General features: G+C 47.9%; 1 protein-coding gene across 1 annotated transcript; it reads right to left on the bottom strand.

Annotated features, from left to right (window-relative positions):
- Nucleotides 1–1,024: 1,024 nt before the first annotated feature.
- LOC122391469 lies at nucleotides 1,025–6,124 on the bottom strand. Its single transcript, XM_043385392.1, has 3 exons — nucleotides 5,423–6,124; nucleotides 5,036–5,158; nucleotides 1,025–1,960 (listed from the first exon to the last, which is right to left on the bottom strand). Exons 2-3 carry the CDS (start codon nucleotides 5,140–5,142, stop codon nucleotides 1,111–1,113), a joined length of 957 nt encoding a protein of 318 aa, XP_043241327.1. The 5' UTR covers nucleotides 5,143–5,158; nucleotides 5,423–6,124; the 3' UTR covers nucleotides 1,025–1,110.
- Between the last annotated feature and the right edge of the window lie 8,464 nt (nucleotides 6,125–14,588).

Below are 14,588 nucleotides of genomic sequence, written 5' to 3'. Positions count from 1 at the left end.
AGCGGCGGCGGCGGCGCGGCGGCGGAGGCGGGGGCTCGAGCCCGTGGAGGTCACAGCCAAGCCTTCGCAGCGCCATCAGCAGAGGCGGCTCAAGCGGTGCAGGATAAGAGGGCTCCACAGTGTCGAGTGTAGGTGGAAGGGGCTGAGAGGTGGCCGTCTTCCTGGTTATAACCGCCCGTGAGCGGACGCCGTCTGAAGACGTTCCAGTGCGTTTAACGAGCGACACCCACGACCTGACCTTGAGCGCGCCTCTGCACATTCTGCCGCAGTTCACGGACCTCTTCAGACACCAAGGATGAGATGAGCTAGACCATAGTCATAGATTTGTTACTGTTTAAACAAAACACACGTTCGAGATTAAAAATGCGATACCCAAGGTCAAGCGCATAAAAATTATGATACGTTTTGGATACGTTTACATTGCAATCAATCGCTGGATGATAATTGATAACGCTCACTAAACAAACATGCTTCCTGTAATGTCAGTGCGGCTGGACCCTCAGAGCAGTGATGGTTAAATTCCTTAGTAATTTCGGCTTCCGTGCATGCTGAATAAGTCCGGTACTACGCCCAGTGCGATGAAAATTAGCCGGATCAGACAGCAGTAATCAGTGGAACTTAGTGGTTTTACCGACACGAAACAGCTTGCGCTGGACCTACCATTGGATGCTGAACTTGTCTGCGAAAATCTGCTTTGTGTACCGTTTGTTCATTGTCATAACTTGCGGATGAAAAGTGAATACCTTGTGTCATTAAAATACGAAAATAACAATAAATAAGTGAAGTCGACTTACCATTTTAACGTCTCTCTCCTCTCGACTCTCCTGTCTGTCCAAAGGTCCGGTGATCCAGTAGCTGTCAAGCTAGACCGTCCTCCGTGGTTTAGGTCTGCTTATGCGGTATACAGAGATCTCTGATAATTTTTATCATTAAATTGCTAAAAAGGTAGCTAACGTTTGCTTTCAAACCTGTTGGTGAGGCTGTTAATACACATTCATTTTTCATACAGAACCAACTTGCAAAAATGGAGGAGGCAATAGTTATATTACAGAATGACACCAAACACAACTGAGTGTCGCGAAGTGCAGCTGATCGGCCGCCGGGGGGCGGTCACGGAGCGAACATGTGCACCTGTTGCGGAGACCGAGCCGACTCATTAGCGCTCCGGTTGAGCATCGCCGAGCGCCGCGCAGCCAGCGGCATATGTTTGGCCAGCAGCAGGTTATAGCTGGCGGCCACCTGTCTGCCCAGACCTGGCAGCCACACCACCCGGCCGGAGTTGCGGCTCTCTAGCACGCTGAAGCCGCGTCGGTGCAGGTCTGCGAGCAGCTGCCAGGCGCGGCGGTACGCCTCCAGCGCGGGCTGGCTCAGCGCGGCCGGCCGCAGCGTCAGCACTAGCTGTAGCTGCATCACCTGGCCGGCCAGCAGCTCCAGCTCGTCCGGGTCCGAGTCCGTGAGGGAGCGCAGGGCGGCCGGCAGCCGGGAGGCGGCGTGCGCCGAGAAGTCGGCCGTCACTCGCAGGTGGTGTATGAGCCTCTCGGTGTGCCCCAGACGCGTCACCAGCTCGGGGAGTCGCACGTACTGGCGGCCGGACGACAGCCGGTGGTAGGTCACCGAACCGTCACCCAGCTGCACGTGGCTGGTGGGACCGCGCCGACCCGTCAGGTCAATCAAGTGCACCTCGCAGCCCAGCTCCTCAGCCACGCCTTGCTCGAAGGCGTCATCATCGCTGTCGTTCGTGTGCCTGACGCTGTAGACGAGACAGTCTGTGACGCGCCACATATCGACAGGCTCAGAGAGACAGAGCGCCGGCTCCTCCCAGCTGGTACGGCGGCTGAACCGACCCAGCTGCCGGCACGCGGCCAGCGGCGTCTCCAGATAGTCGAAAAACTGACGGTACAGGTTCAGAGAGAACGCTGGAGCTTCAGGTAGCTCGTCGTAGTCGTAACCACGACTAAACCTGTCGGCACATGGGAGTCGACATGTACATATGTACGCTCAACTCGAAGTTGGTGCTTACATACAAACGATATTGGTCAGTTAGAACGGTGACTGCGGCACGAGTCAGCTAAGCGGTCTCGTGCCATAGTTACTTGAGCGCATGCAGGGCTCTGCCGCTCTGCACCTTTGATCACCCTGGCTTATCGCCCAAAAGTCGACTTTCTGGTAAATAGGATCGCTTATTATACACCTTTTTGCGTTGTTCGATGGCCAATCAGCAAAACCCATTCGTCCGATCAGCACATAGGTGGCGCCAGTGAGAGGCATTCCGGCAAAACCTTCAGCATATGGGCAAAACGGAATGCTGATCCCACTCCACAGTTCGTCAGTTGGTATTACCTTCGCTATTCGCCATAACTGATTGAGTTCCGGCAAAACCTTTGACGATTTGGATAAATGTTTCGTCATTCGTTAATATCCCTTCGTCGTTCACCAAAACATCCCCACACTGAAAATAAATTCACACCCGCTCCTGGTGTTTACACCTTTTTAGGAAATGTTTACACCCCACCGTTTTTGAGCACCTGCACCGGTGTAGTTTCAACGCCAAGCTTTGGTGTAAGCATACACTGAATCCTGGTGTAACACCAGGCACATACACTGGCGTATGGCGTTAAATCACTGTAAGTACACCAGTTTGTGGTGCTACACGACGTCTTTACACCATAAAAAGGTGCTACACCATTAATTTGCACCTTCTTTACGGGTACAAAACAAATAACCTTACACCAATGTGTGGTGTTAGTAGCCAATTGGGTACACCCTCTTCCGGTGTTGTGAAGGAGATACACCGGTGTTTGGTGTAGCTGCAGCTCGATGAATTAATATATATATATATATATATACGTGTGCATGGGTCTGTGTGAACATATGTGACAAGTCCATATGGGTATACTGTGGCTTGCCTAGACCCCATACAAAGCAAAGCATTCCTTAAATAAAGACAATTTATTTTGTAACGTCCGAGACGAGCAATAAACAAATGTTATTAACAAAAATTGCGGCAACTGTGAGTGGCGCTTTCTCAAGTGCACGGGTGGTCACCGGACTCTGCTGACAACATACCAGACCAGACATTTATCTCACACTTATTTATCACACTTATTTATCACACTTATTTATCACACTTATTTATCACACTTATTTATCACACTTATTTATCACACTTATTTATCACTTATTTATCTCACACAGGGCTGCGGAGTCGATGGATTTTCGGCGACTCCGACTCCGACTCCGGCTTTCAAAAACCAGCTCCGACTCCGACTCCGGGCAGAATTGTCGACTCCGACTGACTCCAACTCCCGACTCCGACTCCGCAGACCTAGCAGGGCTGCGGAGTCGACAGATTTTCGGTGACTCCGACTCCGACTCCGGATCGGGTTTCTAAAAGCGACTCCGACTCCGACTCCGACTCCGGTCACAACTGTCGACTCCGACCGACTCCGACTCCGACTCCGACTCCGACTCCGCAGCCCTGATTCTCACACCACCTCCAGTCTCCACACAGCCCCGCATCACTCGACTCAAACTGAAGCGCGAATCAACACGCCGCCGTTCATTTGAATTTACGCATGTGCACGCGCAGCCGCTCGCGCTGGCCGGCGGCCGGCTGACCTTGAATCCAAGGCCATATCCGATCCATGGTAACGGTGCTAGTAACACCGTTTAGAGATCAATGAACTGGGAGCTACACCATTGTGTGGCGTATGCGATATAACGTCTCTGTCACGGGGTGTTGACACCAAATGGTGGTGTTATTTATCCGTAGCGTCGGTTGGTCTGAGGTGGCATTGGTGTTAATTGTCGGTGTTGATTTTGAACACCGAGTAATTGCACCATTCTTCGGCGTTACACCCCACAGTTACACAGTTGAGTTGTGTTACACCCTACCAAAACGCCTCTCATTGGTGCTTTTTTTTCGTGTCACCGGCACGCGAGTGTTAATTTATTTTCAGTGCATGCTAATTTCGGCATTCCTCATAACATTTCGTCAAAACTAAAAACAGATCGCCCCTTTACAGAGAAGTATAAATATGACCGCGTTTATACAGTGCAGTGCGAGGCATAGGTGGCGAAACTCGTAGACCATTGATCCACATAAAAATCGGTAGCGTTCATGAGCGCCATAGGTACAATGTAGATGGACGTAGCTGACATGTTATCGGCTGATTGATATAAGTGGACAGGCAACAGAGCAACAGGCTGGATAAGTTAACCCCGCCTCAAACACCAAGGAACAGGCAACAGGCTGGATAAGTCAGCCCCGCCCCAAAAAACCAAGGTGTTCGGCCGGCAGGGCCCGGCTTGCTTTCTGTCAGCCATTCCCTCGCAAGTCCGACCGGCGCGGCCGCCCGAAGCGTTGTCCCATGACATCGCTCGGGCAGTGACGCGATAATGACGGCCGACTTCGTGGTTTGTATCGAAGCGTTTAGGAGTCCGACGCTCAAGAACCTACATGCCTACTCGGTATGGCGCCGGCAGTCTCCTCGTAGCTATGACATAACTGCCTTTTTTCGGAATTCAATGGTTAATTGGTTGCAAATTGCGCTGGAACTGTCATAAGCCTCATCCCTGAATGCGTGATTAACGTTAAACATTGAATATGGCTAGATAAGCACTACATCATTGACATTTTGATCATTGACGGAAGTTTTAAATAAACGGAAGTCATTGTTTACGCACAGTACCGATGAATTTTGCACATCGACTAACCATTTTGTGAAATGTCGAAGCATTATGACAATCTGACAAAGTGTTTTGCTTATTACGAACATTGTGCTCAATGACAAAGAGTTATGCAGAATGGTTAAATGGAGTCCAGCCTGTTTTGCCGACCGTCAAACAGTGATGCACGTCGCCGATGGGTTATTCTGAATGACGCTTGTCCAAACTGATGCCGAATTGGTTATGACGATTGGCCATCGAACAACGCAAAAAGGTGTACTATGTTGAGTTTTAAACCCGTTTACTTTACGTTCACCAAACTTACGTATGCGGACTTTGGCTAACACGAGCTGCGTTCGCTACTCACACGTTCTCATACTGGAGGAGCGACGCGATGCTGATGACCAAGGTGACGGCGCAGAGGGCCCCCAGCACTTTGAGGAGAACCGTGCGGCGACCGGCCCGCAGGAGCATCGCTACACGCGATCACCTGTGGCCACCCACACCGTGCAGCTCAGTGATTAGCGCCTCTGGCCTCTTGTGTAGCTTTATATTTACTGTAGGTATCCATAGTTATCATGTCCACAGTACTATTGTGCCCACAATTTTCATGTCCACAGCCCATCGAATCCATACCTATATGTTCACAGTCATCGCGTAATGTTACGTTCCTTTCACGTTGTCCACTGTACCTTCCTGGCAAAAAGGGGCGCCCACTACACCATCATCACCCATAAGCAGAACTTTTACCTACCTGGCGGTGGCCCGCTGCGCTGGCCGGAAGCTGTCCTGTCCGCTCGGCCCGCTGTCCTGTCCGCTCGGCCCGCTGTCCTGTCCGGTCCCCGCCTGCCGTGACCCGCTGTCCTGTCTGCGTGGTCTGCTGCCCTGTCCGCGTGGCCTGCTATTCTGTCCGCGTTGCCCACTGCCGTCGTAGTCCACTGCCATTTTCTGTTGACTGTGTAACCCTGCTTGGCAACTTGGCCGCTCGACAGCATATCGACCTGACCAGCACGGCGCCCCGCGCCTCGGTTCCGGTACTTACATGCTCCGACGCCCCGCCTCAATTTTGGCCCTGGCTGAGTCACCAACGAGCCGTCGGCCTATTTTCATATCCAGGTATCATTGTGGTCAACAAGAAGACTCAAACAATGCTTTTTTAAACTGGGATCCCCCACTGAGGCTTCGGTGAAAAGGTTGTACCTACTTGGGCCGAAATCAGAATTATTACATGGCTCCTGTGTTAATTTGGCATGATATATTTTTTGCTATTGCCCGGCATCAGGTTACTGACCTTTCAGTGTCAGGTTACTGACCTTTCTGAAGGTGAGAAGCGGTTGCCATGTCAACGGTCAATAGTAAGTTGCTCGCGCAGTGGTGTTTGAACAAAAATTCAAATGTCGTAATTTTATCGTCGTTTTCTCAGACTGTTCAGTTTGATTTCGTGGTTGGCTAGTCAAGTCATCAAGCACTGGGCCGTCATTTGAACATGTCCGTTCAAATACCCCGATTTAACTTGTTGGAACCGCATGAATTGGATGAGCTATTTTCATCGCGCAGGGCTCAGGGCACTAAAAAGGTGATTAAATCAGCAGAAGACGTCTTCATTGAGTTCTTACAAGTAAAAGGCATATCTGTTGAAAGCTGCATGCACAGCAACGATGTCCTGGACAACGCTGTGAAGGAGTTCTTCATTACTGTAAAACGCAAGGACGGCGAACGCTACAAATTGAAGAGTCTCCACACTCAAGTACGGCGTGAAACAGAAAACAGAAACAGAAAACAGAAAACAACTAAGTGTGTGCCGTAGACATGTGACGTGGCTATGATTGTATATCCAATACATTCAATTGTACCATGATATTTGTGTTTGGATATTTTTTTATTACGGGATGAATGAGTAGGTACTAAGTAAAGATTCCGAGAGTTGGCCATGTAATAAAACGAATACTGCATGGGGGAGCGGGCAATAGCAAAAATATTGCCCTCTGTAACGTCACTGTCGCCCTCGGGTGAAGACCTCCACAAGTGCTATTGCCCTCGGCTTCGCCTCGGGCAATAGCACTTGTTTCGGTCTTCACCCTCGGGCGACAGTGACGTCACATCGGGCAATATTTTTTGCTATTGCCCGCTCCCCCATGCAGTATTCGTATAATATGTGTCATGAGAATCCACGTGCCGGAACTAAAATGCAAGCACACGTGGCATCCATCAACGAGCACCCGGGGAGCTTGCCATCCCCAGCTCGTCACATTTCAGCCCTCACAGGTGATTTTTGTCATATAAAATTAAAAGCTTTTTATCCGTCCTAGCCATCCTCAGAACAAACCCAGCCGCATCTCCCATAAGCTTCCCTTTCCGGGCTGGCGGTTGCCCCCGCAAGACAAACGCAACCAACAAAAGGTAATGACGGCAACCAGGGGCGCCGCCACGGATTTTTGACTGGGGGGGACGGACTGACCGACTGAAAACCCAAAAATATACATTCTTACCGTGGCTTTTTCGGTCCGATGTATTGAACGTTTAAAGCAAATATGCCACTTTTAACATAGGGTTTTAAACTGAAGTAACAGTTTTGTAGCTTGAGCTGAGACAAGAATTAACAAATCAAGAGCTTTATATGGTCCAACGATCACCCTAGCCAAAGATATCGGTATCGATTTTAGGTTTCAAGACTGAAGTCATCCCCATAGACTACACTTTGTCATTCCATTACCGAGGAATCCATTCCCTTACGGAAAAATGCTAGCCAATCAGCATTCAGCTGGTTTGAACTACGTAATACGAGTATGCTTGGTCAACGCGTAATCAGCTTCCGCTGCAATATAAGTAGTCTCTACGAAAGATGGCAAACAGTTCTTATGTAAAAATAAAGTAAAATCCTCTTTGCAAATATTCATTATGTTATTTTCTGACCATTTTAAGCATAAAAATTCATAACTGTGGCAACAACTGGTTTGATGAAAGTAGTTAAGGTATGGCTACAGACCAATTTCCCACCAAGTACCTATACCTATATACACATCCGATGTCCGATTCAATTTGACACGGCAAAACCTCCAGTGCTCTATCAGGCTATAATTGCTGATCTATGCCACTAATCTGATCGGTAATGCATATTGCATAGGAAATGCATATTGCATACCCGCGTGGGGGAGGGGGCGTTGTATAGTAACAATCTCTCTTTTTGGATGTACATGAATCGGCGCGAAGCGCCGCGAAAATTGGCAAAAAACATCAGGCAAAACTGCTCCAAAATACGGATTTTGCAGCCAGTGTAACAAGCTTGATACCAGAAAACCTTGGGTCAGGTCACCAAGTGAAGTAGTCAAGTCGCCTCAAAGTTTTGCTGTCCTCTCAACCGTATAGCTTATTTCTTAGAAGCTGGAAATTTAGTGTCGTGTGACTGCAGAACTGTGGGGTCGGAGCCGGAATCAGTCGGAGTTGATAGTTTTGGCTAGAGTCGGAGTTGAAGTCTTCGAAGTTGTTCGGATTTTGACTCCGATGTCGGATTGGTTTAAAGTCATGCTCTAAAGTCGTGTTTTAAAGGCTGGTTTAACGAAATATACGAGCATTAGGCCCATTTTCGGCCAGTCGTGTTATACGACGCACGTTGATCACGATATCAAAAATCGGCGGTTCCGCGATGACAGGTCGGATAAGAGCTGGAGATTTTGTTGGCCGAGGTGTCAGGGGTCAGACCAATGCATGTAGGCCCACACCCCATATACTGAGTATGTAAACCTCCTGGACCCTCTCAGATTCGGCACCGTTCTATCTCTTCCATCCTCAGGACAGTCAAATCCTTCTCCTCCACGCCGCAACCCCCTGCTCCGGGCTGGACGGGCAACTATCCCATGCAGGAATGGCTCCACTGGAGCTATAGTCCTTTGCCGGGTGCAGTGAATGCCAGTGGGCTGGGCTGCCTGTTCAATTGGTCGGTTTCAGCCCAATTGTGGCTCACTGGGGTGGCTGCCCAGACCGATATCTCCCACTAATTCTTTCATCCTTCCGGCTCTGAAATGGTCTCATTGGACAAAAGGGCCTAAGCAAATTTCGAGTAGGTATGGATAACAACCAGTAAAACGCCTTTTGGGGCGACCAACGGAGCGAGCGAGAGGGTGGGCCTTGCACGAGCAAAATTGCAAGGGCGTACCTCCAACTAACTTGTGCACTGCACCCTACTAACCGGTCCCTAACGATGTGCCAAATTTGAGCGCAATCGGCTTAGCCGTTCTCGAGCTCTGGTCTGGAAAGCGGCACCCTGCACGTGCTCACGTGCAAAATGGGTCCCAACTCCCAACTGAATTTTGCACGGTACCCTACTAACCGGTCCCTAACCATGTATCAAATTTCAGCACAATCGGTTCAGCCGTTCTCGAGATCTGGAATCGACCCCTGCACGTGCGCACGTGCAGCAGCACCCCAACTGTAGCACATGAATATGCATTGCCTAGTGGGTACCTACCTATACATGCCAACTTTCAGCGCAATCGGCCCAGTAGTTACCGAGATATTGCAATTGTTACAAAACTGACACCTCTTCATTTTTCACGTGGCACGTGCATAAGGGGTCACCCACATGCATCAGGAATAGTCCAACACTTAGAAGGAATAAAGCTACCCTACCGAAAATTATGGCATGTAATTCGGTCAAGTGGCTGCCGAGATATGAACCTCGCAAAAGCGTGCCGGCCGCTCATACTCAGAAATTTCAGTTATCTACGAAAGACTAAGCTCGCTTCGCTCGCTCCGTAATGAGTTTGGGGGGGACGTCCCCCTTCCATTCTGAGAGTGGGGGGGACGCGTCCCCCCCGTCCCCCCCGGTGGCGGCGCCCATGACGGCAACTCCTCCAGTGTGCACCCTCTCCGAGGTGACTGAGCTGCAGGATGTGCTGTCCTATCGGCACATTATATCGTTCCACCGGGACGGTCTCTGCTGCTGCGGCTCACTGTCGGTGGTCCGCACAGTCCAACGTCTATGTACGAGGGGGTATCGAAAAGTTCTGATCATCACATAGAAGATATAGACCGATTTTGATGATTTTTGGTCGGTATTATATTTGGTTCTCAAGAACAATGTTCCCGCAAAGAAAATCCTGAGAAGTGGTTTTATCTTATGTAGGAGAGACTTAGAAGTAAAAAAGATGAGTATTGGGCCCATTGAGGACCAAACCGTCATCCAACTAATGCATTTGAAACGGTATCACACTGAGAAAATACATCAAGAACGTGAAATTAGTTTATGGCGAGGAAAGCCCATCTCATGCACTTACCGAAAATGAAGAAATAATTTTCAACTTGGTTGCATGGCCTTTGCAGGGGAGTCAAGAAGTGAGTGACTACCAGTGACTGACAAGGTGGTGACTGTGAAGGAAGTGGAGGACCTCATCCTTACAGATCGTCGTGTGACCTTTCAGATGATTGTGCAACAGAAAGGTCTCAATGCTGGCAGTGCCAGCAAATATTATCAGCGAAGAACTACAGACGATAAAAGAGTCAGCCCGCTTAGAAGTTCGTGTGTCTACTTTGTTCAAGAAAAAAAATGCGTCTTGGCCTTTGGAAACGAAAACTAGGTCTTTTTTAGGAAATTGAAGACATCTTCGATCATTTGATGACTTATAACGAATGCTGGGTCTATGTTTATGATCCAGAGACAAAAAGATGATCAGGAAGTTTAAGCACGGCACATCTGTCCTTCTTAAAAGGCGAAGATGCAGAAGCTGATATGGAAGGTCAATGCTATCAGTGTTCTGGATCTGGTGTAGGAAAGTCATTACCGACTGTCTTGATGATGGTTGGATAATGATAAGCAAGCACTACTGCGCACTTATGAAGAAGTTGCGAGATGGCCTCGATCAGAATCGCCGCCAAAAAGCCCAAGAAAGATGTTTTATCCGCACCGACAGCGCCCCCGCCCATTCGTCCTGAGCTGCGATTGAAGAAACAACAGGATGTGGACATTAACTCCTACCGCATCTAACAAATTCACCTGATCGGGTATTAACTGACTCTTGATTGTTACGAGAGATGAAGAATCCACAGTATGACCGGTGATTTAAGGACAGAAATGACGTCATTGATGAGGTGGAGCAGTGATTTACGGGACAGTGCGAAGGTCCTACAATGACCGCCTGAGGCAGTTCAAGAAACGATGCAATCAGTTTGCGGTCGTGTGTGGTGACTTGTGAAGGAGTAATGAACATCATGTAAAAAAATCAAATTTCTATCACATCTAATTCATGGTGATGATCAGAACTTTTCGATACCCCCTCGTACAGTTAAAGTCTTATCTTATGATGACCTCTTTAGACCAACTTGCTCTCAACAAAACAAAACAAACAATAGCTGAATCAGTAATTGTTGTAGTTAATGTCAGCCCGTTTTCATTGGCAATTGTAAACCGTTACAGACTACAGTGCACCTTTTTGCATTATTGGATGGTCCATTGAAAAGGCAGGAAGAAAAACACATTCGTTCCATCTGCATACACCTTATAGGTGGCACCGGTACGAGGCATTCCGGCCAAACGTTCAGCGTGTGCAGGGCACAATGGATTACTATGATAATCCCGCTGCAAATTTTGTCACTTCATAAAACGTTCAGAATTCTGCATAGCTGATTAACTGATTACATCAATTAGGTGATTAAATGTTAACTTATTCACATTCAGCAAAGCCTTTGAGCCTATGACAATTTGTACGAATGCTTCATTGCACGTTTACAAATATCGATTCGCAAGTCACTTAACCCTCGCATGTGTAGGGGGGGGTCGGATGGACCCCCCCATGGTTTTTCGCGAATAACTCGCGTAAAAAGTGGCCGATCGCGACGAAACTTTCAGTACCCTCGCATTGATCAATTTTACACCTACCCTGAAAATTTCATGACCCTGACCCAAATGACCTTTGACCTGTGACCTCTTTTCCGAGACCATGTTTGGCCGGAATCGCGATTTCGCGTATGTCGGCTCGCACTAGCCGCGTGTTTGCAAGCTTTTCGTGGTTTCAAACGTTCAAACATGTGATTTGATGTTACTCCCGTGTGTGTCAAGGTCACCTGAAGGTCAGGTCAGGTCATTGACCTTTGGTGACCTCGGGTGACCTCGGGTCACTTTTTCGAGTTTTACATGTTTCTAGGCTAGTTTTTGGAGCTGAATTCGAATTTAGCAACCATTTGAACATTTACGAAGTAGTTTTGGTGACTTCGTAACATGTTACGAAGCTGTCAGAGGCGGTTGACACGTACTACGAATACCCGTCACGACGCCTACTGGTTGACCTGACCTGACCTGACCTGACCTGGTCTAAATGCTTCAAGACATCATCTGTGATCAAAACTAACACGATATTCGTGATCAGCACCCCGAAAAACCCCTTAGCAGCTACACTTTACGACTTTCTAACAGGTCCCGATTTTCCCGACTTTGGGTGATTGACCTGACCTGGAAGGTCAACCAATGACCTAGGACCTTAAAATTGGGTATCATCGGCTTCCTCTCGTCACGGGCAACACGCTCGTTTTTTCCGCGAAGCTCTAGCTCGATCAGGGGCCAAACGGCAAGAGGGGGGGGGGGGGTCCAACCGACCCCCCCCTACACATTAGAAGCTGGCAAACGCCGCACACATGCGAGGGTTAAACACCACTCTGTTACTTCAGTATTCCTCATAGCTTGTCGACAGAAAAAAAAAAACAGATAAGCAACTATAACCCTCGCCCTGGCAGGGCATTTTTCATAACACGGCCTGGCAGGGGGGGGGGGGTCGATGCGACCCCCCCCCCCTCGCGATTGGCTCCTATGGCACCTAGAAACACCAAATTCGGTAGGTAGGTGGGCCCCCTAGAGTTCTCGCCCCTGTGCAAATTTGGTTGCTCTAGGTCAATATTTAGGGGGGTTTTGGGGGGTATAAATGTAAAAATTTCGCTAAAAACAGGTCAAAAGTTTTTTGCTTATAACTTTTGATCTAATTAAGATAGAGCAAAAAGAAAAGCACCAGTAAACTCAGCACGTCAAGGCGCGTCGAATGATATACTTTTTAGCTTGCTTAAGTGTACTTAAAGTTTTTCTTAAATTTTAAGTAAACTTAAATTAATAAATTAAGTTAAAGTTAACCAAATTGCATCATATCGCATATCATTCGATTCGGCTGATCACCAGGAACACAATGATACCATTTTTTAAGCTCTGGCAGCATTATGTGCCAAGTTATTGGCAAAAACTTCATTTGACCTCAGTTGACCTCATTTGACCTGACCCATGGATAAGTACACCAAACAAAGAAGCAACAAGTGATCTGCTGTTAAGTACTGTGGTTTCAAAGCACAAAAGTGATAGAACGAAGCGGATATCTCCAGTATTTTCCGAATTTAGTATTTTCCCATAGGCTTAACATTACGACGTAATGACCTCTAACTGACCTCAGGTCAGTGACCTAAAAAAACCCGAACTATATGTTATACAACTCGGTGAACTTAGCACATCCTGAAAGTTTGAAGGAAATCAGTGCAAAACTGTGAGTTGGACAGGTGCAAAAAGAAAATTGAAATTTGACCATGACCTTGTACCGGTTTTTCTGACCTGGTGACCTGACCCAAGGTCACCCGGACCTGAAATTTTCAGGTCATATGTAAAAAGGTTGCCCCATAGGCTGTGCCAAATTTGGCGGCGCTGCGCGCCGCCGTTTTTACGCTATCTTCGAAAAACCTTAGGGGGGGTCGCATCGACCCCCCCCCCTGCCAGGGCGAGGGATAAAAAAGGATAAATGCTATCAAGTATCTACGTAAGTAGAGTGCATGAGAGCGAGCCGCATAGGAAGCGAGGCTCGTCAGTCGTCGAATCAGGGGAAGACATCAGGCCATGCCACCAAAGAAATCCATCATACCATTTGCCTCCTGCCCCCCCCCCCCCAAACACCTGGTGGGCCCCATGGACATCTACATAGGGGCAGAGATCTGGCCCCTGGTCGCTTATCACGAGGTCTAGAAAAACAAAAACAAAAAACACCCATACTTCTTAATTCTTATGGTCTCATACCTGTCTCTAAGGACCTAAAGACACTGACCCGTGGGTGCCCCATCTTTATGTTGAGATATGGTGAAAATAATAGAAAAAATAAATTCCTTGTCCATTTCGTTTATAATTTAAATGTTTACGGACCTCTTCTGATACCATAGTTTCGATGAGCCTGACCATATTCATCGATCTGTTATGGTTTAAGCAAATCACAACGATCGAGGTCAAATATGCGGTACCTAGCACCACCAGGTAGATATAATAAAATTCAAAGACGCTTTGCAATTACCTTGCACCCAATCACGAAATAATAAAAAAGATAGCGCATAAATGTTATTTGAACATGTTATGCGCTTTCAGTGCGTTTGTCTTTACACCGTCATAAACAACACATTTGGATAGCGCATTCTTTTCTCACAAAAAAACTCCCAGCATATATTTTCAATGTTAATAAAGTATCGTAAAAATGTCCCAGACATTCAACCGTATATTTTTTGTTGTTGTTAATAACCCGTATTTCTTTCGACGAAATCCCGTCAATGGCTAATAGCCGGCATGGCCTTGAATCTTTGACAATTATCCAAGGAATGAGATGTAATGAACTGCTCGTCAAATACTTTCCGTTGAAGTTTTTAAGTAAACGCTCGCCAGGAAGTTTATCATCATTTTATGCTTGCTTGCGTTATGATTTTATGCTTCATATAACTTACGTAATTAATGACCGCGCCAATCGCGTTGGAGTCTGGCCTGTCGGCGGGCACCCATCGGCAGGACTGCAGAGTCTTAGTCGGTGTCGGATTCGATTAGAATCGGTGGTTCTTCCCGGAGTCGGAGTCGGAGTCGAAATCGCCAAAACATACTCTGCTTCAGTCATGAAAAAGGGATGAAGGCGCCGAGATGCTCTCAGATC

Source organism: Amphibalanus amphitrite, unplaced genomic scaffold (genome assembly GCF_019059575.1).
Source record: "Amphibalanus amphitrite isolate SeventyFive unplaced genomic scaffold, NRLGWU_Aamphi_draft 000439F_arrow, whole genome shotgun sequence".
Lineage (NCBI taxonomy): Eukaryota > Metazoa > Arthropoda > Thecostraca > Balanomorpha > Balanidae > Amphibalanus > Amphibalanus amphitrite.
This window is presented reverse-complemented; position numbering and strand designations above follow the sequence as displayed.

Excerpts from the sequence above, each read along its gene's own strand:
- LOC122391469 (XM_043385392.1), bottom strand. The coding sequence starts at position 5,142 with ATGCTCCTGCGGGCCGGTCGCCGCACGGTTCTCCTCAAAGTGCTGGGG. Across the intron at positions 1,961-5,035 it reads CTCCTCCAGTATGAGAACGT|GTTTAGTCGTGGTTACGACT; the intron begins GTGAGTAGCGAA and ends ATGTGCCGACAG.